Below are 23600 nucleotides of genomic sequence, written 5' to 3' on the forward strand. Positions count from 1 at the left end.
GACATATGGTGTGAAAAGATTTGGCAATAAACTAACTATAAAGATACATTTCTCTCATGCTATTTATATATGACACAAAGATGAATAAATAATAAGCAGTTGCATTTTTTGTGAGGTTTCCTTTAAATAAATCGTTTATTTTAGACTAAATTGTTCAAATTTTTTACATTGACAAGGCTATTGTTACTGTAAGCTTTGAAACGGACACAAGGGGGCGCTAACACATCTCTTGATTTGCCCAAGTGAGCACAGGTCTCCTAATACCCAAAGTGATGCACAAAGTCAGATCCTGTTTTGGGAAATATACTGTCTGTATTATCAGCTGTAGGAGTTTTATTTGTAGTTTCATTAACCTGGTAAGGCGTTTGCAATGGTATCGTTTGTTGGCTTGCTGAGTGTAAGTCATCTTCTCAGGTGCGTCCTCAAAGTATAATCCAAAACCAGGTGACGGTAAGGCTTCATTGCCATCTATAATGCATCATATAAAAAACGCTTAAATTAATCAAATACTAACAAACCGGCTATTACACACATAATTGTTTTTGTATACAGAATGGGTGATCACCAGTTTCCATGTCTCCATAGTCAGGTGTGTGTCCAGACTCTTTCAAAGCATTTTGACAGGAACTTCTAGCCACTTCCATTACAAGCTCCCTGAACTTCTCAAGGCGAGAGGACACCTAGACAACAGACAAACTGTATTGTAAATACAGCCAAAAATATTCGGGATACATACAGAATTGAACTCTCTCACCTCCTCCAGTTGTTTGGATTGCGCACTCTGAAATTCTTTGAGTGTGTATGTGTGGTCTTTCTCCAGTCGGCACAGAGGCATGTCACTGATGTGATAGCACATCTCCTTGATGTCGATCAGTGCTGGTCTCAGAGACTGAACGGAGATATATATGAAAATCACAGTTTTATATAAATTCAAATAAATAAACACACTAAACTTTGAACAAACCTCATTGAGAATGAAGAGATTCTCTTGCAGGGAACGCCTGCATTTGCTGATGTTTTTGGAGCGCACGTTGGCACGCCACACACGGAAAGCCTTCCACTTGCGGAAGAGGGTGAACAGCGGGATCCGCAGAAGCCGCTGGTGATATCTGTATTCCTGTTCCCAACGCTCTAAGGCCAAAATATCAACCTCTGCTCCACAATAGTGCATTACCGCATGTGAGCTGATCGTGTAGTAGTCAGACTTGTTGATATTGTCATATGTTATAATTCTGTTGAAAGATGTTGGAATTTAGATGAGACTGGTTAAAGGGACAGTTCCCCCAAAAATGTTGTTCCAAGCCTGTGTAAATTGTGTTGTTCTGCTGAGCACACACACACAAAAAGATATCTGGATGAATATGTGTAACCAAACAGTTCTGGGGTATTAATGAGTACCACAATGGTGCCCCAGAACTGTTTAATTTCCCACATTCTATAAAATATTTTCTTTTGTGTCATACATAACAAAGAAATGTATGCAGGTTTGAATTTATTCAATTTTGAGTGAACTTTTATTTTAATGGTTATCTATCAATACTACTGAATAACAGCAATGGCACATTCTCATCTGAAGCATACTGGCATGCACGGGCAGATTATATTTCTTTCTTACTTAAGATTGTATGGGTCGTATTTAATGGATGATTTAGACACCGCTGACATCATGTAGAGGAATCTCAAATGAGGGTTATTCCGGATGGTCTGAATGATGTCAGGCGGGCTGCAAATCTCGGCACGGATTACATCCTCTGCAGAGTTGAACAGCAGGGAGGGGGGCAGCGTGGGAGATGGGGTGTTGCTCAGAGATAACGCTGTACTGGGCCGACTTCTGGATGAGCTCTTTGTTTGTTTAGGAGGGGATGGGACACTGAACGTGCCCTGAGTCAACTGCACCTGATATCATTTGCATAAAATATAATTTTATTTGAATAAAATATAGAGCAAAACAAACCAATCCACTGTTCAACCTCAGCAGAGATGGAAATGCATGAATCAAATATATAAAAAATGTGGTCAGACCTGTCTGGCATGGTCGGGAATTCTGGGAAGCTGCAGCATTGAGGGTCCTCTTTCCGAGGTGGCGTCAATGGGCATCTTTGGGCTGAGGTTCTGGGTTTTCTCTGGTGTCTTGGATTCATTGCGTCTCTTTAGAGTAGGCTACAGTAAAAAAAATTAATATGAAGCAGTCAAACATTTTGCAGTAATGACTATGGTGGTTTTTTCCTTTTTTTAAGCAGCTCATTTAAACAACCGATACATTTAAAAAAAGTCAGATATGCAAAGTAAAATGTTGCTGTATTTGAACATTTTGGTCTATAGACACTTGAAGATTTGTTGTCCGCAAGTTCAAATAAACATAGTATATGGAGTTATGAGGCCTTCAAATATTTAGAAATTGTTTAAAAGTTCAAAGTTAAAAATGACATTTAATGTTATTGTTATAATATTAATATTATTATTTAATACACAGCACACCCAAGAAGCAATATAATAAATAATTGTGACAACTGAAAGGAATGTCTTTATTGTAGAGCTGTGCCCTTACCAACATCTCAACTTGTGCTCGTCTCCGTGCCGGCCATTGCCTCTCCCGATCTTTGGTCCTGTGCGGGAACACCAGAACATCTTGGTTCGGCTTGGGACACCCGGGCACTGAGATAAGTCTAGCCCTCAGCTGGTCCATATCAACAGGTGTCAGAGAAGCAGGTAGATTGGTAGGCAGAGGTAAAGACATAACCGTCCCAGATAACTTCTGTTTGTCATGATCTTGCTCTGACTCTGCTTGACTTCTGGGAGTTCCAATCCCTTTCTGAAAAGAGTACATGACCCAACTTCCCCCTGTTGTATGTGCTTCCCAGGTTTCAACACTTTCTCCTCTGAGTTATATCTGAAAAGAAAACTTTATGAAACGCATTCAGGAAAACAAAATGTTTGGGATAGAGTTGCAACTGTGCAACAGAACTAGCCTACGTGGTCGCCAAGCAACATGCCGAAAGTCTCATGTTTTGCCGCTAAACCGTATGATACATTACAGCATACTTCGTAAATTACTGTTCGATAGATGTCACTCTTTATATGTTTACATGTATTGTTTTAATGCGTGTAAACAGTATATCTGTTATAGACATAACATCAATCTAAACACCGGAGTAAATGTGTTGGAAAAGGCAGCATAGGTGAAAATGTACTTACAAAAACACTGCAAACTAAATCTGGTGCAAACTAAATGAATAAAATAAAAGCGCTCATGATGTGCAACCGGTATGTTTTAATTCTCATGTATAAACCGGACAGATGACGGCTAAACTCTTCTTGTGGACTGTTTGTGGTTACTTGGCAACGAGGTGCACTTCTCGCCACTTCCGCTGACAGAAGTAGCTCGTGCCGGCGAACCTGGAGTTAAACTTTAATTAAATGCACTTATACGACTAGAACACCGTGCAAAACTCTGGAGTATGTATTAAATAGTAGGACTTTATTTTTTAACCCAATCAAAACAATGATGTTATAAAAAACTGAAATAAATCATAAGAATTATTACAATTATAATGACTATTATTTACAACATCTTTAAATAGCACACAATTCAATTCAATCTTATTTATATTGCGCTTTTCACAATTTGCATTGTTCCAAAGCAGCTTTACAGGGGGAAAACGACAAAAAAGGGTAAAACACTATGGTGTTTTATATAATAAATTATATTATTCTAGTAAATAATATCTAATGTCAGCATCTCCTGGTGGTTTATTTAGCATATTTTGCATTAAGTGAATCTACATCATTGTCCACAACAAATTAGGGGACAGAATTCTGTTGTAGTTTATAAGTGATCTCAGTGTGTAAATTCACATTCTGCTACAAACGACTGACTTGAAATACAGCAGAATTGCGTTTGTTTACATTGAACTGTAAGTTTCTCCAGCTTTCGCGCAAATCGTCATGGGGTGTAGGAAACTTTTGGATAACAGATTACAATTTTTAATGTTCCATTTACTAAAGTCTAAACATTTAAATGATATGCTCCACAATTCTATATAAGCATAAAAGAGAAAGCGCTTGTTTTGATTATATAAATTTAGATTAAATATAAATTTGAGATTATATAAATTTAGTAAGCACTTCTGGCCTTCTTCAGAAATGTGTCCAGATCTCCCAGATACTTAAAGAAAAATAAAATGTATGCTTTATTGCGTATTTTGCTTTAGAAAAACAATTTAATCTGATTAAATCATATTAAAACGAATCAAACTAAATTACATCAGATTAGTGATACACCTGTTACTTTTCTATTACAACCATTATTCTAAATATCTTCTTCTGTGTTCTGATGAAGAAAGTAAGTCATACAGGTTTGAAATGAGGTTGATTAAATGATGAAAATTATTTCGTGGTGAACTATCCCTTTAAATAACATGGTAGTAGTCAGTCAACCGTGGAACTGCAGAAATGTCAGTGTGGTGTTCTGCAGGCCAACATCTGTCCAGGCTTCTCGATGGTCTTAATCTGGGTCTTACAGAAAAACAGAAGAACTGCAATAAAGACCATACAGTTCATACCCATTATGATCCATTATTCACATAACTGTAACAACGCAACAATTCTCTGTGACAACTACACAAACAGAACATCTATTCAGTGTGTACAGAACCAAACTGTGAAGAGCTAGCTGTTGTTTATTACATCACCGTACACACAGGTTTCATTCCTGAATTTGAAAGAAATAGTTCACCCAAAAGTGAAACTAATGAGTATGTAATATCTGTATTAGTTTCAGAAGCTTCACCTTTGCACGCCCCTATCTCTATAGATATACTTTAAAATGAATCATTGTCACAAGGAACTATACATTATTATTTCCTCCAGGTGAAAACAATCGCCTGACCAGCATTGTTAACATCACTCGAAGTGGTCTAAATATACTCAAGATACTCAACTCAAAATGTTCATGACTGACATACTCTTGTATAATATCTTAGACCCTGATGCAATAAAGGTAACATATATTTGGTTAGACTTGCAGTGTACTTACCCCAAAAAGTACTGACAAGGCCTACTGTAACTAAGCTGATACCTAGTTATTACAGTATTTAAACATTATTACAGTAAAATACATATGCATGTGTAGTATTGTAAAATACACTGATACCAAAATAAAAAAGGAACAGCTGAAAGAGAGAATATTTTTGTTTCCTTTAATATATTTCATTCATATAAAACACATCCGTTAGTCACTACACATTCTCTACTGATAGAAATGGCTGGATTGATGCTTTTCATAAGGCAGTTTACAGAAGAATGTGACACGTGAGACCGAGCATAAAAAGCACATTCAGTAAAATTGCCTTTGACGAGTCAAACAACATTAAACAGGGGAGGGACCGTAATCAAAAGGGATCATTTTAAAGGTTCCATGAACTGAACGGTATTAACTACAACCTTTTTTTGGATCTCATTTTTTGTACAAGAGGAGATTCCACATTCCATTGCCTAGGCAACGGTTTTCTGAAAGAAAAGAAAAATACAAATTGTGTTAAATTTTCGCTAAAGCAGTTCTCAGTTCTTAGCTTGTGTAGTGTAGTTTAAGTAATGGAATATTGTAAATTCAGCTCAAATTATGTCAAATGTATTTACTTTTGCTCTGGTGACATCAGATGTAAAATGCTTTCATCTTCCTCCACATTCTTGCTGCCTGTAACCAGAGACAGATTTTTTAATGTTCACAACATTCCATTAACAAGCACTGCAGTTCCCTTTCTGTCGGTCTCTCGACGTTGTGTCGAAGCCGACAGATGGGGTTCGCCCTTGAGAACCAATCATCTCTGACTATTTTGAAAAGGCCAATGAAATTGGCGAATGAAATTTGCATGCCGGGCTCCGCCCCCGGATATCCGGGTATAAAAGGGGAGCCGGCGTGCTCATTCATTCACCTTTTGTGCTTCGGAGCCTTCGCATCTGATGACATTCTTCGAATTGCCGGTTTCTACGACGCGGTGCAGCGGAGATTCCCCTGGGCGTCCTGGCAGTTCCTGAGGTATTTTTCTAAAAGAGCAATTTCCTCAGCGTGGCATTGCCCGCTGATCTCTTGGGTGCAGTACACTCATCGAGGACGGGGACGGACACGGTGGTTGCCGCAAGTGTTCGGGGGTCCGATCGCTGTGGCAGCCTCGTGGATTCGTCCTGCCCGCACGGCGCGCGGATGGCTATTCAGACGTTGCGTCACTGCGCGCGGATGGCTAGTCAGACGTTGCGTCACTGCGGGCGGACGGCTATTCAGACGTTGCGTCACGTTGGCTACGTTCTGTCAAGAGCAAGCCACCACCTCGTTTGCTTCCCGTTCTGTGACCGCAGCGGCTACGGCCCTGCCGTCAGCGGCGGCGAGCAGCGAGGGTGATGTGGGGATTATCGTGAGCGTTAATCCGTCAGCCGGTCGGCTCGCGGACCGCTCGCGCCCCGTCTCGCTTGTTTAGCAGGTCCCCAAGGATGGTCCTAAGCCATCTTATTCCTCAGCCACGCGCTCGGACACGAGCCGTGGAGATGAGGTGTCTCTTGCAACATCGGAGCGCGACCTGCTGGCATCAGACTCTGGCGATTCCCTGAAGCTCCCTCCCTCGGGAGGTCGAGCACAGGTGAGAGCAGACGTCAAGATGTCAGCCATGCTCGCTCGGACCGCCGTGAGCGTCGGGTTGCGGTGCAGCCCTGGTGCTCGCGGCTGGGTACTCGCACATTGGGCCCGGCTCAAGTGCCAAGTTTTACCGAGCTGCATAAGGAGTTCAGTAAGACCTGGAGCGTCCCTTTCGGCGCGCTTCCGTCTAGCTGACTCTATCGCCCTCTCTTCCCTCGGGGCGGGGAGGCAGCTAGGGACTATGTCAATGCACCCTGGGTGGAGCATGCAGTCGCGGGTATCCGCAGACGGCGGCCACCTGGGGGGCTTGACCTAGACTCACCGTCCAGGGCATGTAAGGTCTCAACATCTCTGGTGTTGAGGCTGGCAGTGCCGTGGACCAAGCTGCCTCCACTCTTACGCATGGCCTTCCTGCAGGCCAGGGCGCTAAAGAGAGCCCCACGGGGTAAGACCGACCCAAGTAGTGCCGCCGCCGACTGGCCCTCCGGGGACCGCGGTGGCAGCACAGGCTGGGTCGGACGATGTCCACATCAGTGGCCCGGAAAGATGCCTCGGACCCAATCTTGCGCAGGGGGGCGATGTCGAGAAAGGCCACTTTCCCGACTCCCCTCTCGCAAGGTCGGCTGATTGGTGGCGCTGTCAAGGACTGCTCCAGCAGCCTTTTGACAGTGTAGAAACAGACCGGCCTGCTGTGACCCGGCCGCCTTTCGGCCGTCGAGGTCTCGCACGTGGTCTGCCCCCAGCAGCCCTGGCCTTCTCCAGCGTCGACTCCGGTTCTGGTGCCCCCGCAGGTGGCCCCCCGGAGGAAGACGTTGAGAGGAGGACCACCTAGAGAGATTGAACCATCGGGCCCGACCCAGCCTGGGTTGCTGGATGGTCGGACTGGGGCGGTCCCTGCCGCGTCCCAAACACCTTCTGGGCCCCTTCGGGGGCCTAGTGCCCGCCTTCTCACAAGGAGAGGTCTCTCTCTGGGTCCCACTTGCAGCCGCTCTCACCCTCTGAAAGATGGTGTTCGGCAACTCGACGTTGCGTCGTGGCGGCACGCAATGGCGAGTATAAAGCAGCCCTCAGCACTCTCGCTTCGACGGTGCGTCGAGCTGCGCCATCGCCTGGCAGGTGATTTAGCGGAGCCGTTCCCCCCGGGGAGAACAGCACTGCTAGTCATTGAACCAACCCCCGCGGGTTGATGAAGTAGATCGCAGCCCCCCCTGTGAGGTCTCTGGGTGCTTGGTTAGCATTTCAAACCATCACGGTGGCTGGGAGTGTGGTCCGTCTCGGCATTCGATCCAGCTCGCCAGACCTCCGCCGGACTTCAGGCATCCTCTTACCTCAGCAGAGGCAGGGATGTTCCTGTGCTCCAGGCCGGGGCTGCCACCCCTCTGGCGAAGGCGATCGAACCGTCCCCTCGGCCGAGATGTCCAGTGGCTTCGACAGCCGCACTTCATCATCCCCAAAACCAGGGGTCGCTGCATACCTTGAGCAGCACCTTGCAAGGGTGCCGTTCGGGAGGCGCAGAAGCGCGTCCTGGTGTCTGTCAGACGCCAGGAGTGGTTCATGACAACTGACCGCATACTCTCATGTACAGTTTCCCTCGGCACTGTCGAGGGGCTGGCATGTCAGTAACGGGTCAGCCGGGAAAAAGAGAGCAGCTCTCCCTGGCGCGGAGCTCCCCCTTTTCCTGGTAGAGAACTCAACACTGTCTCCATGACGGTGTGCTCGCTCACGAGCACGCACAGTCAGTGCTGAGCTGCTTGAACTTTCAGGCAGCAGCCAGCGGTCCCCTGAAATCAGTTTCAGAGGCTCCTGGGCATGGTGTCCTCGGGGGTGGCCTGTCCCCCTCGGGTTGACGCACATGGGACCGCGACAGCACTGACTACAGAGATGAGTTCCCTGGAGAGCGTGGCGCACTGGCAGTAGGCGTATCGTCATTACGCCTGCTGCCGTCGCATCCAACCCCGAGTAGGTCTTGAGGCCGGTCGTGGAACGACAGACGCCTCCCTACGGGGTGCGGGTGCGGTGTGCAATGGGCGCGCAGTGTCGGGTCGCTGGACGGGCCCCCGCCTGCGTCGGCAGATCACTGCCTTCAAGTTGCTAGCTGTCCTGCTTGCACTGATGAGGCTCCGGCCTCTCGTGCAGAGCCAGCATACTGGCCCGGACAGCACGACCGGCGTAGCGTACTAAACCTCAGGGTGGCACTCGCTCGCTGCAGTCATCGCAACTCGCCCAAAACGCCTCCTCCCGTGGAGACAGCAGGTGGCAAAGCCCCTGCAGGTCACAGGCCCACCGGGTGTCCTGAACCAGACAGCCAAGCGCTCTCTCGTCAGTTGACACCCCGTGGGAAGTGATGACTCCACCCCTGCGGGCTGGCCTGGGTGTGGTTTGGGCGGGCACAGGGGGACCTGTCGCCTCCCTGAACACCACCCAGTACCGCTGGGCATTCCTTGGACGAGGACCCCCTCGACACGGAGGCCCTAGCGCGCAGCCTCCAGTGGAGACAGCAGGTGGCAAAGCCCCTGCAGGTCACATAACCACCGGGTGTCCTGAACCAGACAGCCAAGCGCTCTCTCATCAGTTGACGCCTCGTGGGAAGTGACGACTCCACCCCTGGTGGAGACAGCAGGTGGCAAGGCCCCTGCAGGTCACACGCCCACCGGGTGTCCTGAACCAGACAGCCAAGCGCTCTCTCGTCAGTTGACACCTCGTGCGAAGTGACGACTCCACCACTGCGGCCGGCTTGGGTGTGGTTTGGGCGGGCACAGGTGGACTTGTTGCCTCCCTGAACACCCCCCAGTGCCGCTGGGCACTCCCTGGTCGAGGCTCCCCCCTCGACACGGAGGCCCTAGCGCGCAGCTGGCCGCGGGACAAGCGGAACTACGCTTCCCCCCAGTGAGCTTCATTGCGCAGGTCCTGTGCAAGGTCTGGGAAGGGAGTATCAAGTGCTGCTAGTTGCGCCTTACGGGCCCAACTACACTTGGTCCTCGGAGCTAATACTCCTGACGACAACTCCCCCTGGCCAAATCCCCTGGCGAAGGGCCTACTCGCAGGGGATGGACACGTTGTGGCGTTCGAGCCGGACCTCTGGGTCTGGCTCCTGGATGGGACGAGGAGTTCCTGGATGACCTACCCCCCTCAGTGGTGGAGACTGTCACTCAGGCAAGGGCCATGCCCACAAGGCTGGATGCCTTTAAGTGGCGCCCCTTCTCGTCCTGGTGCTCTTCTCGAGGAGAAGACCCGCGGAATTGCTCGCTCAGGAACGTGCTGTCCTATTGCAGGAGAGGCTGGGGAGTAATCTCCCCTTCCACATTGGAACGTGGGTACCCGCTGTCGCGGCTATCACGTACCAGTTGCTGGTGAGCCTCTGGGGCGGCATGACCTGATTATTAGGTTCCTCTAGGGCGCGAGGGGCTAACGCCTCGTCCGCGCCCCGTACCCTCTTGGGACCTTAAGGTGGACCTGTGGGTCCCCTTTTTTCGGGCCCTGCCGAGAGCCCCTTCCTCGTTCTGCGAGGGGGGTTGGCTCTCCTGCTGGGGCTCGAGTCCATCCAGAGGGTGAGGCACCTGCAAGCATTCCGTGTCCACCGATTGCCAAATTTCAGGCCCGGTGACTCTCACGTGATCCTGAGACCCCGGCCGACTTACGTGCCCAAAGTTCCGCCGCCCCCCTTTGGGACTAGGTGGTGAACTTGCAGGCGCTCCCACACCGGGAGAAAGACCCAACCTGTACGTGGGGTGTCCAGTAAGCGCATTGCGCCTCTACTCGAACCACACTGAGGGCTTCAAGGCCCTGAGCAGCTCTTGTCTGTTATGGAGGTCAGCAAAGGGAGTGCTGTATCCGAGGAGAGTTGTAGCGCTGGGTCGCACACGCCGTCACTACGGCGTGCCGATCCTAGCCCGTGCCCATTTGAGTGACGGTACACTCCGCTCGGGGTGTGACCTCCTCGTGGGCATCGGCTTAGTGCGCCTCTCTGGCAGACATCTGTAGAGCTGCGGGTTGGGCTACGCTATACCTCGCAGAGGCTTGCAACCTCCGTGGGGAGTCGGCAGCTCGAGTCTTGCCAGCAGGTGAGACCAGCAGTCGTGGGGCGTACGCCTGCGCATAGCGCCATTCCCCTTCTGAGGTGGACCAGTGCGCTATGGGCTGCCTCCCTTCTTTCCCCAAGGGTGAAGAATAGGCAGTCCGTCCATCCATCAATAGCACTCAGGGCGGCGGGCTCGGCGGAGCAGCCCTGCCGCCTATGGCCGGGTATCAAGCTGAGTTATTACATATAGCTCTAACCGGACCTAGTGCCCCACACGTAGTAACCCCCCACTAGGGTGGTTCCGTCTGAGATGTCGTCATGAGATGGTTCCCCGCGTGGCAACCCATGACCTCCCCAGGTGGACATCCACCTTGCGGCATTCCGCACATACCTCCCATGAGTTCTCCCCTATTTGGTGAGACCATGTTGGTGTCTCCACTGTATTCCCCCCTAGGGTGGGAAGTGGTCTCCGTAGCGCACGTCCTCATTGAAGGAACAGCGCTTACCCAGTAGCCCTACGACTGGATGGCCCTCGCCAATGGGGCCGTCTGAGTTGGCAGAGGGCAGGGGCTACTCATCTTTGCCAAAAGCTCTGGGAGCCCCTGCCTGCCCACTGGAAGGTTACAAATTTCGCGATAGCGCTCACGTGTGGCTCGCCCAGGCCGGTCAACGTCGCTTCGCTAGAGATTGTGACGCGGCTAGTGCCGTGGCGTTTTCCATAGGAACCCCATCTGTCGGCTTCGACACAACGTCGAGAGACCGACAGAAAGGGAACGTCTCGGTTACGTATGTAACCTCTGTTCCCTGATGGAGGGAACAAGACGTTGTGTCCTTCTTGCCACGACAATAGCCGTCCGCTGCAGCAGTCACGAGATGCTCTCAGGCTCCTCAGCACAAAAGGTGAATGAATGAGCACGCCGGCTCCCCTTTTATACCCGGATATCCGGGGGCGGAGCCCGGCATGCAAATTTCATTCGCCAATTTCATTGGCCTTTTCAAAATAGTCAGAGATGATTGGTTCTCAAGGGCGAACCCCATCTGTCGGCTTCGACACAACGTCTTGTTCCCTCCATCAGGGAACAGAGGTTACATACGTAACCGAGACGTTTTTTAATGTTCTCAACATGTCACTTTTACAATCTAGCACTGGATTTTCAGCACACAACAATGCCACCACTGCCACAGAGCCAATCTAATGGAAAGGTCTTAACCATTAAACAATGAAGTTTATATATTAACATACCTCTTCCAGATTCACTGCAGATTGCACTGACTTGCTCTCCAAACGTCACCTCGTTGATGCTTGCTAAAATAAAACAGAAAAGATAAATGTCTCTCAAACACACACAGTACCTGAGGTTGATGCATTTCACAACAAAACACAATATTAGAGTAGAAAAATAAATGATATATCTAAGTTAATAATGGGTTATAGATTGGATCCAGAAAAAAATGGCGTACCAGAATAAAAGCACATCTGAACGTGATAACTTCAGATAATTTTTTTTGTAATTAGCGGATTAACTAAACAACAATGTCTTAAATTCAGCATATGCTTGTCTGAAAGTGTAAGATGAATCTTACCTTGTGGAGTACTAATGGCCCTCCCAACCTGCTTTGCTCGTCCTGTCAGTAGTGAAGAAATGGGCCTTACAAATCATTTAACTGATAACATCAGAACTATATGTATAACAAAATATGTATAAATGATATTGTTCTGTAGCTAAAAGGTTTTTATTTGGTTCACCTGTCGAAACCACTGTAAGGGAAGGATGGCTCCTGACGGGGGTTATCATGCCAGCAAAAGTGCGCCGTCTAACAGAAAGATCAACATAAATACCATATAAAACACAATGCAAACATGAATATTTGTAACCCCGGTTCTTGTTATAGTGGATCTGTTCAATATTAAGTGACTTAATTTGACCTTAGAGCATCAGCAGATTTAGGGGTTTGTTTGGGTCCTTTTGTACGAGGACGGAGAGGTGTGGCAAAACCCGACTGATGCCCGACATTTGCTGCCTGGGCAGGAGAAGCCACATCATTCACCTAAAGTGTAAGCGCAACATAAAGGACAGAAACAAAAAAATGTGAAACACCAACAGTAAGGAAACCCGTGGGAGCTAGAATCACTGTTGCCACTTGTTCATGTTTATGTTTGACTGACGTTTTGTCTGGGTGAGAGCGTGAAGTTGGCCAGTTCCTTCTCCATCTGCTGTTGCTCTTGTTGTTGTTTCTGCTTTTCAAACTGCTTCATGTTATATTCCACCTCTGCAGCCAACTGCTCATCAGCGGCGAACAGCTCCTTCACTTCTGAACGATAGTCCTGCATGGTCACCTGTCTCACACACATCAATAGGTTTTTGTCGAAAAGCTGACTAAAGGGTGGCATATACAGACAGGGTAGATGAAGCCCAACCAAATGGACAGCAACCCAAAGGTTTGTCAGATGAAGATTAAGATTTGGAGGCATCACCTGCAGGTAGGCCATGATGTGTTTGAGAACAGGCGAGTGTTGCTCTTCCAGCATATTCTTCAGACTGATGATTATTGGAATAACATTCTCAACAAAGTTCTTCTTCTGGACCTGCACACAGAATAAACAAGTTCAAAACCTCATGCAGGTTTAACTGTAGCCATTACTGGACCTACAACGGTACCCCTCCTCCCTTTACCAGCAGCATGTTTTCTTACCTGTGTGATCAATTTCTTCTGAGCCACCTGTAAGACGGCTTTAGCCATGGCCATCTCATCCTCCTGAGGTTCCTCGCCTGCCGCAGGCCCGCTCATGGCTGTCAGCTTCATCTCCTTTAGGGAGAGAACATCAAATGTGTCTGCAAGCAACTCGGAGCCGTCGGAGTCCAAAGGCAGTTCAGAGTCGACAAAGCAGGCTTGAGAGTAGAAAAATGTGTCATTTGTCAAATGTCACCCGGATGTAACAGTAGTCTGCTACTGAAACTACAGCTCTGCTTTAAAAATGATTGATCTTGTATTTTGAATTGATGACAAGGCATTAAGGGCACAATTAGATAATAGAGTAAATAATAACACAATTCTGCCGTTTTTGCTTGGACACAACCCTGACACGAATACTGTAGCAAGTAGGGATGTAACAATATCAAAATCTCACCCTATGATAATACCTCGGTATAAAGACCACGCCACGGTACAAAATTTATTACAATACCTTAAATAAAAAATGATGACTTGGAAAGATGCCATAAGTATCCTCTTTTCTTTAACAAATGCTTCTTAAAGGTATGAGTTATAGTATGAGGTGGGTCAAATGACATCAAAATCCCTTTTTTAACAAAATAAAATAATTTCCCCATAAGGACCTTGCCAAAGGTAACATCTATTATTTTTGTCTAACATTCTATTACGTTACGTGCGGAAGACCTATTGTTTCATGCAGTCATGTGACCACGATAATATTGAGACAATTTTGCTATTGCGATAACACAATATTGATAATATTGTTACATCCCTAATAGAAAGCATAAGAAACTGTAAAACTGTAGCAGAGCTCTCACCGAGGATGTCCTGGCAAATTTTGGTTGTGATATTGAAGCGTTGCTCATCTGTAAAGTTTTTCAGAAGGAACTTGTAGATCTTGAAACGTTTTCCTTGATTCTGTGGACCTTTCAAAGAAAACCTGCTTTTCTCACTGATGAGAAACACAAACACACATTTTTAGAACGTAACCTCACAACATATAACAATATAATAAACACGGATTCTAAACCACCGCAAAACAAACAAATATAGTTTCTTATTATGAAGAATTTCAGCATGTACCTCTCAGTTTGAGGGAATTTATTATATTTCTTGTGTTTCTCATAAGAGTTGAAGTGGAAAATGCACTCAATGAAGTGTTGGGAGAACATGAGAGGGCTCTTCTTAAGCAGGAGATCAACTAGGCAGTATTCACAGAGACTAACAACAAAAACAAATTCATCAATCGCATTAATAATTATGAAAGCAAATAATCCCATTAAAAAGATAAATAGGTAGATAAGCCTTGGTTTCTTACTCTACAATGGCAGGATCTGAATCCACGAGTGCAACAGCGAATCTGAAAAACAGCGCACCTTTCCATTTCACATACTCCTCCTGTTAAAGATCAAAAGCTGATGATATTAATGAATACAGTAGTGATAGATGCAATGCATTACTGTAATAAATTTAGATTATGAAAAATTATGAAAAATTATGTAATCGCTTAATCCTGTACAACAAATAAACAATATTGGTTACTTTTTTAATAACTTTTTATTCACACAATTCAACTACATGCTAGCCTGTCTTATAAAAAGGGCAATCACTGAGGATCTATCAAAGATTTACAAATATACCTGTAGTAAGTTTGTCAGCATAATGAGGGTTTGCTCTCTCACGATGGACTCTTGGTCTCTCAGGCAGGCTGAGATATTGGGTATATAACGGGTTACCGTGTTGGTGTAACGCACACAGAGATCGCACATGACCACAACCACGTTACTGCGCACGGCCAGCTCTGTGCCCACCTCCAGTTCCCGTGCAAACACCGGCAGATACTTTAACATCAATTCCTCATGCTGCAGACACAACTTACCTATGCGACACAAGCAATGAAGATAAAACCGAACAAAGTTAGACACACTGAAACAGGAAGGCGATAGATCACGTTTATTCAAAATCACACTACCTCGACCAGCCTAAACAACACGAGAGCCAGATTACATTTGACTTTAGATTTGACTTAGAAGCCAACAACATACATTGTATGGGAATGGCAATGAAGATGTGGAAGAAGAAATTAAAACGAAATCAAAACATTATTATATAAACAAGACATAAAAAAAAACGGAAGCAAAGAGAGTGGTTGTGAGTTTCTCACCTAATGCAATAACAGCATGTGCTCGGACCACTGTGGGCAAAGAATTGGCTTTGAACTGAGACAGAGGCTGGCTGGCAGGCAGCTCGTCTCCTTCAGCTAGACCTGAAAAAAAACAGCATGTGAGACAAAAGTTCTGAACTACATAACTGTATAGCAGTTACAAGAATTAATCTCAGTCCGTGCAGAAAAGAATGCTGGGATAGGAGTTCAACAAAGCTAAAAGAGCTCTGTGGCTCACCTGACTGCTCGGAGGGAGTGAGAATGGACTGAACCAGAAGGAAAATTCTCTTCCCCACTTTAGAGGGGCAATGGAGAGACGTAACACCAAGTGTGTAAAGATGTTTCACCTGTGATAACAGAATAAAAGTTACGATCTCTGAGATATCAAAAAATGCTAAAGGTATGATATGATTTCTTTTATTTGCATTTTATACCAGCAGATCCTCATTGATGTTCTCTGTTCCCTTCTCATTTAGAATGACACTGGACAGATATACTTCACACACTGAGACAAGCTCTCCACAGAAACGATCTAAGAACCTCTGAAACACACCCACAATATTAAAACAATATACTATGGCACATGTAAAGACCTTCTTGGCTGTGGGTTGATTTTACCGTTGTGTCCTGACTGCTGTCTGATTTAGCAAATCTAAGCAGAGTATCCACACAGGAGCTGATCACCTCCAAAGGCAGACTGAAGCTCTTCAACCAGCCCATCAGATCATCTATACAGTACATACAGAAGTTAACATATGCAAAAGGTTATATTGAAATTTAATACATATTATGCAAACACGCAAGCACAAACAACACTTACCTACTATTCTGCTTTTCGTGTCATCATTGAGATTAGAGGAAATGTCACCCATAACGCTCAAGATATGACAAGTCATTGTAACTGAAACGACGGGTGACCTGGAAACAATTCAAGAAAAACAATTACACCAAATATAAATCTGGGACACAAAAACACAGATTCACAAAGAAAAACCAAAGAAGGAATTCAAATTGAAAGTGCGAAGCATGAGGCTATGCTCTGTGGAACACTAAGGCCTGATTCACATTTCGCGTCTTCTCTGCACAAATATTCATTATTTTAAATGTAGACCCGTGGCAGCGGGTCATTTCACGTTTGATAAGACTGTTTGATATGGGAAAATCTAAATCTGTCCTAAATTATTACAATCCATTTTTTTCTGATATAAAGACACACATTTTTGTACCCTTTTGTTGCAATGTTACCTCTCGGCACACAATAAGCCTGTTTTTCACCAAAGCCGAGCAACAACAGTTTTTCTTTAAATATTTTTTTATTTCGGGTAATTATTATATATTTTTTAAAACGATTCCCAGTTTCGATTCCACAGTTGAAGTAAAACATTTAGATATCAACCTGAGTGGTCAAATAGCAACCATGTTTTGTCTGATCATTACAATTTGTATAACCATAGTTTAACTACATCACGGTTAAACTGTAGTTACTATAATGAAACTATGGTAAATTTCTGGTTCCTGCGCCTTTACTGTAAATAGTTTAACTATGCTTACTATAGTTCACTTTCATAAGAGCTTTTATTGAGATATCAGCAGATCAGAAGTTAACACATGCACAGTTCTGAAAATATGCGCAAAGAAATTGATAAGGGGAATTGAAATTCACATTTCAGTTATCCGATTCCTATTTTTCTCGATTCTGCTCCTAAATCCTTTCGATTTCGAATTGCTTCATTTTGTCTCTTTTCTGACCTGACTGTCTGTTCCCAGGTCTCTAGCACCGTGCTATAGTTGAGTTTGGGTGAACAGCTTGCAATTTTGGCTAACAGCAGCCAAGCGGCAGCAGCCCTCTCTCCTTCTGTGTGTGAGAGCAGACCGTTAACAAAGGCGGGAGTGAACTTCTGCGGAGCCCACACGCTGAAAGCCTTGCTGAAATAACGGCTGCAGAAGAAAGAAAATGGGAATAAGAAGAAGGTGGATGATGATAACAACAGTTATGACATTGGCACTTAAATATGGTGTTTATCCAGTGCCCTAACACGGATCGAACTAGACACATTTCTAGTGACAAAGCAGATGTATGACACTGTAAAAAGAACAACTTTAATGCAAATGAAACCCAATTTATTTTCCCGGTGTCTCACTATGTGTCTCGGTGATGCTGCCGGTTAGATAAAAATCATGGAAGGATTAAACTGACCGTGTCTATTTAGTTAGAAGATGTGCAACTGACCTGAGGTCTTCACACTTTTCACACATTAGTCCCAGCAAGTCCCAGGCTAGTCTCTGAGAGGTGTCGCCATGATGATATTTGCCTTGACTCTTAATGTGTGCGAGGATGACGTGGTCCAGGCACTCAACAGCCTTCTCCTGCACAGAGCTCTCAGAGTCTATGACAGCCGGCAACACTCCTCTCAGCCACGCCTCCTGTACATCAAAATTGTCAGGCAGAGCCTGGAGACACAAGCAAAATGATTGAATGAAAGAAGGTTATTATGACATGCAGTGGTGATTTGACAGAGTAAAGTGTATTACACTGTATATACATAATATATTGTATCAATGCAATAACTCACAAGACAACATAGTTTACAGTGATTTAAATATATATGCATATGAATATATGCAGCAAGTTTTCATCAACTAAAACAGCAATTAAAACAATTTTAATAAAAATGATTTAGCTTTGTCAAAGAATGGCGTTTTTCAGAAACATAAACAAAGTGGTTGCCAAGCAACAGATACCGCAAAATAAAGTGGCGTGTAAATCGGTTATACTCGCCCCGCTCTGCATACACATCCATTTTAGTCTGGAACTAGTCTTAAACCTTACCTGTGAATCCGGGCATTTGTCTATCAAGTTAATCTTTACAAATTAAATATTTGCTATTTCTGAAGCATAAATACAATCGCAAAAAGCTAACATGAGGCTATAAACAGACTACACTACGGTCACCCAATATTACCAAAGCAACACCAATCCTTCGACTCAGCATTTTCAAACATCATTAAAAAAATATTCACTGCCAAGAAATTATTCTGTGAATGAATCTTCATCCACTTTTTTAGAGTTTTGTGTCCATGTTGAATTATTTTTATGCGTGGTCACGTTTAACATCCCCACCAAAGGATGTAGTTACTTTTAGCAACTTGTTAGCAAACGCCATTAAGACACGATAAAGCGGGTTATAACATTTAGAGGTTTCATTATTTTACAAAAACTCTGGGCAATGGAACCAGAAGTGCTGAAATGCTTGCTTGCGGGTTTTGCATACAAAAATACATTCTCCCTGCGGTACTCTATTCTACTTTTGTGTGTGCCATAACCATTAGTTTTTATGTTTTATCAGTAAAGTTTTGTTTTGCACTGTTTGCCTGGCCGGGGGGCTGCTAGAATTTGATAGTCTTATTTAATTAACACTGCATATAGGAATTTATTGTGTGTCTGATATTTGACCTGTGTTTTGACTTCCATAACCTTTTATGTTTTACTTATAGTCAATGTTTTCTTGTACAGCTGCTTTGTAACATTAAAAATTGTAAAAAGCGCTATATAAATAAAGCTGACTTGACTTGACTTAAAGTGACAGAATCAGCTGACCAGTTAGCCAAAAAAGTGAAGAAAAACTTAAATCTTTAAAAAATGAGAATTAGAATCCATCCATCGTGGAGTAATAAGAGGAGGAGGAACTCACCCCGAGAAGATCCATAAGGCACTGAATGGCTTTCTTCTTCACTGACACTGCAGGATCTCTGCAGCGATCTGACAGAATACTCAGATTCTCTGCACTGCATGAGATCACCCCATGCTTCAGCAGACTCATGACAGTCTACACAAACACACGAAACACAATTTTAGCTATTCACACTGAAAACTGGTTTTGTCTGAATAGTGGTTAATCTGCAAAACCAGGTCACTTAGAAGTACCCATGTGATTGACATACAACTAGTCATGTTTTATACATAAAACACATATTCACAGAAGAACATTGCTTCATTAATGGGTGTTGTACCTCCAGTGCACTTTTTCTTGCATTGGTTTTTGGGTCACTGACATGCTTCTTAAACAGAGTCATAGTTTCTTCATCTAAAAAAAATAACAAAAAAAGTTATATAACAACCGACAGACTTGAGTCGAGACTTAAATATAAATGCCCTTTAAACTCACTCTGTAAGGTGGCGTTGATGTCGCTCCTGCAGGTCGCCATGATGCTTTTGTGCTTTGTGAGTTCAATGGTTCTGAAGGTCAGGGCAGATTTCTGTCCTGTCTCCCCTCTCTTCAGCGTTTCTAAGGAGCACAACGGCAAACAACAAATTATGCAACCACTGCCTTTCAAAACATACCTCACTCATTGTATTTTACACAATAAACTGTCTTACGCTCAGAGCGGCCCGTCTCCAGCATAGTCTGAGCACCTGCTGCAAAAACAATGAGCTTGATCAGTATTCAATCACACTGATCTGACGAACTAGTCATATATAAACTAACTGCAATTCGCTGTGAAGTCATGAGACGTACTGTTGGAAAAGAGTTCATGGACACATTTTGTGGCATTCTGGGAACGGAGCTCCAGACACAGGGCCAGGCAGTGTAGTGCGTGACCTCTGACCGAGGGCGAAATGTCGTTATGATGACCGTAAATTATGTTGTGTACCAGGAACCTGTGAGACAGGTACATTGCCATATCAGGGTCCACGGTGTCATCTACGTCCCTTTCGTCCTGCTCCAGAAGCACCATGGCGATATCCAGGGCAAACATTCTGAAGGCCACCTGAACACACGGTTATAATATATTTAGGTCGGGAAGAGAGTAGTGCATCAATGCTTTATTCAAATCAAGCTTTAGCCACTTCCATTTCTAAAAAATGTATGTGATGCCTCATTTACTCCCGCAGCTGTCAGAATAGGTTGACTGTCACATCAGTATGTCAGTTATCCTCACCTTATTGTTTCTAGAGTAGTTATGAAGCCACTTAACAAGGGCAGCATAGTCCTGACACGGCATCTTAGCCATTAGTTTCCCAACAGCTTGTGCTCCACTGGCTCGATATTCAGACTTCTCTACCATCTGAAACACACACAAATCACTGTTCATGTTAAACCGTGCATGAAAACTGCGTAAATGTTTATTTCAAATCTTAAAACAAAGACAAACCTGATGACAGATGTGTTGCACAAGAACCCTTAAAAGTGGCAATGTGGTTTCTCTCTGCTCATCAACAACGTGGCTAGAACACAAAACCCAAAGAATTGTAACATTTAAACAGAATGCTTAGGAAAAACATGAAGGAAGAAAGTTAAGCAGTAACTAACCTAATAAAAAGGATAGCATGGTCTCTCGCGCTGTGAACCGCCTGAGACGGGACTAGAAGACACGGCTTGGACCGCTCTTGTGTTTTCATCATTAGAATCACATACAGCAGCTTCCGGAACACTCGACGGCGACACTGTAAAGCGTAAAAGCCAAACAATTTATTCAAGTGATGAATGCACATGGAAACAAGTTGAAAGTAGTGGTGCTCCTTATAGACGGTTTGAAATCAACAACATAAACAAACTGTACAGCGCATGGGTGCTTTTGTTGTCCGAAAGTAACTTTCGCTACACATCCGCAAACTCAGATTTAGATTTAACATGCACCCACCTCATCTCCTTCGCCATGAATGGCCGAGCAGAGAATTCCCAGTCCATGATAGCCCAGCTCAGGCAAGCTCTGCAATTGGTCGACATTCCTTTGTAAACAGAAAAATAACAATTCGCAGAGGATTAGTTTGCATTAGTCATGTTATTTTAGTGAAGTTTATTATTGCAAGCATTTATCATTAAAGCATTAAAGTTTCTGTATTGACCTTTTCTGACTGAATGACAGATCCCCAATGACTGGTTCAAAGTTAATAAGTTCTGCGAAAAGCTGAAACAAAATCAAAATATATAGAAGATACATAAATCTCACAAAGAATCTTGTTTCAAGTTTTTTTTTACAAAAGTTTCACTATAAACAGCATGTGACTGACAGACTTTGAGCAGAAGCAGAACTAAACTGAAATCAATACATAGCAAAGAGGTTGTGTACCACAGACTAAGCTCCTAATGACTTATTCTCAATGAATGGAAAAGAAACAAATGGAATAGAAAGTAAATAAACAAACGACTAAACCATAAACTATTTCATGACCGATGGCAAAGCCTCGCTATAGAGAGGTCTGCATAGCAGCATTAAAAGTTTGTTATTCTGTAAAAAAGCATCACCATAAATCACCGACCTGAACAAAGCTGTCAGTACTCTGAGGTTTGTCTTTAAGAGATAATTTCTCGAAAAGTCGCAGGAGTGTGCGAATCAACATGACAATGTCCTCCCTTATTTTCAGCAAGTCCTGTGCCGAGAAGTACATTGCCTCCTCTTCATCATCTTCATCGCCATCAATCTCCATCTGTTGGAGACCATAATATATACACTTAATATAACAACTCATTTACACATTACAATGTAAATCATGTACTGTATATTTTATATAAACCAGTGAAACAATGGCTATTATATCTTTGGTATATTAATATCTGTATTGTTTTGAGACACCCATGTATCCCCCTTGAAAACTAGATGGTGCATCTCAAGGGGTTTATCCAACAATACATTTGCATATTATCAGACTTAACACGTGTTTATTTCTGATTACACTGATCAGTGTTTTTTTGTAAAAATTTTCTATGTACTCAAAATATATCAAATAAACAGCTATGTAGACCCGGGGTATATAACAAAAACCAACAATGTCACAAAACAAACATTTCTTTACCTCCTCTGACACTTTCTTGGGCGGTTTGGATCGTTTGCCAGTCTTTGGATCACCCTGGGAGCTTTTCACAGAATCTTTCTTCCGTTTTCTCCCATAGTCTTGAGGCCAGCATTTCAGAGGCATGTTTAGACAGGTGTCAAAGAGGATCTGATGGTACACCTTATTTGCAACGCTCCCTAAACATGAGGAAAAAGCCAACCACAGAGCCAAATAAACCATCAAATCAAACAAATAGTCAATTTATTAAAGCAGAACTATCTGATCTGATCTTTTTTTACTGCTATGTTTTAGACGTGTAAACTGACCTGGTATTTTCAGCAGCAACAAATAAAGCGAAGCTGCCTGTAGAGCACACAATCTTTGCTCGAGACTGGGACTTCTGCCTTTCGCGCTAAGAATGAAATAGGAAAGCACAGCCACCAACGCTTTGGGAGAGACACCATTCTCACCGAACACCACCCAGACACTCTGCAGAACAAAAACACAGTCAAGATATATAAGGAAAACGATCATGTTTCACTCCGAGATTGTATAATAAAATAATCCCGGGGAGGTATGGACATGATGAAATCATACAATAAGTAACATGTAATACCTGTGTGTTGTTATCATCATCATCATCATCAGTGGAGAAATGCAGCAGTTGCATGTAAACTGTTTTGAAAACATCTGGATTTTCCTTGATCTCCTCCTCAATAAGAGGGTCGAGAGGGTCTGTGTGGGTGAACTCAAAATCCCACAATGCATCCACCCAAGCTGAAACATGTCAACATATCTTATTATGGCGCATTTTGAAAAACAAAACATTACTGTTTTTGCCACATAGCAAGACATTGCCAATGTTTAACTTTAAGAAAATGTTATTTCTTCATTCGTGTTAAAACACACTAAACGACACATTTTGCACTCCGTGACCCGAGACCACAACAATCCCCCGGAATGACAGCGCCGTGTGAAATTCTTTATATTTTAAGGTTTAATTCAACTATAACCGAGATCCTTTAGCAAATGTTCCCAGGACATGTTCGTACTAAAAATGTAACTGTACCTGTAGACACACTGCTCAATTTCAATAACTGCACAGCACGCATCAGCTCCATGTTTAGTTCAAAATAACGCGCCAATGCTGCCCGCTGGACAGCACGTATCCCACTACGCACTGCGGCTCAGCCCGGAAATATGACGCTACGAATCCTACTACGGTCAAGGAAAACCACAACGAACGACAGAGTGACGCTGAGGGCGCCTTCAGCATAGTAGGAGCACGATCCGTATCTTG

The 23600-nt window shown here is 44.2% G+C and overlaps 2 protein-coding genes across 2 annotated transcripts in view; both read right to left on the minus strand.

Annotated features, from left to right (window-relative positions):
- The window catches only part of dnah6 (dynein, axonemal, heavy chain 6), a gene marked incomplete at both ends in the record, with an annotated part of 62436 nt that extends 59609 nt beyond the window's left edge, over positions 1–2827 (minus strand). The window contains 7 exons of the mRNA XM_079462724.1: positions 354–468; positions 566–680; positions 755–889; positions 965–1232; positions 1616–1896; positions 2023–2160; positions 2549–2827. Of these exons, the coding sequence (XP_079318850.1) occupies positions 354–468; positions 566–680; positions 755–889; positions 965–1232; positions 1616–1896; positions 2023–2160; positions 2549–2827 (1331 nt within the window). The remainder of the gene's footprint in view (positions 1–353; positions 469–565; positions 681–754; positions 890–964; positions 1233–1615; positions 1897–2022; positions 2161–2548) is intronic.
- Positions 2828–5173: 2346 nt separating this feature from the next.
- Positions 5174–23466, minus strand: ncapd3 (non-SMC condensin II complex, subunit D3). Its single transcript, XM_079461935.1, has 35 exons — positions 23370–23466; positions 22917–23077; positions 22627–22789; positions 22322–22497; positions 21788–21955; positions 21374–21435; positions 21169–21256; positions 20838–20971; positions 20680–20752; positions 20467–20592; positions 20043–20295; positions 19904–19942; positions 19692–19811; positions 19537–19610; positions 19218–19352; positions 17756–17976; positions 17275–17463; positions 16346–16443; positions 16144–16253; positions 15960–16067; positions 15764–15872; positions 15526–15627; positions 15002–15240; positions 14680–14759; positions 14445–14582; positions 14180–14313; positions 13341–13537; positions 13123–13233; positions 12814–12984; positions 12574–12695; positions 12394–12461; positions 12231–12272; positions 11890–11952; positions 5638–5695; positions 5174–5508 (listed from the first exon to the last, which is right to left on the minus strand). Exons 1-35 carry the CDS (start codon positions 23419–23421, stop codon positions 5436–5438), a joined length of 4257 nt encoding a protein of 1418 aa, XP_079318061.1. The 5' UTR covers positions 23422–23466; the 3' UTR covers positions 5174–5435.
- Between the last annotated feature and the right edge of the window lie 134 nt (positions 23467–23600).

The sequence above is a fragment of the Barbatula barbatula genome (assembly GCF_947034865.1).
Source record: "Barbatula barbatula genome assembly, chromosome: 8".
Classification (NCBI taxonomy): Eukaryota; Metazoa; Chordata; class Actinopteri; order Cypriniformes; family Nemacheilidae; genus Barbatula; species Barbatula barbatula.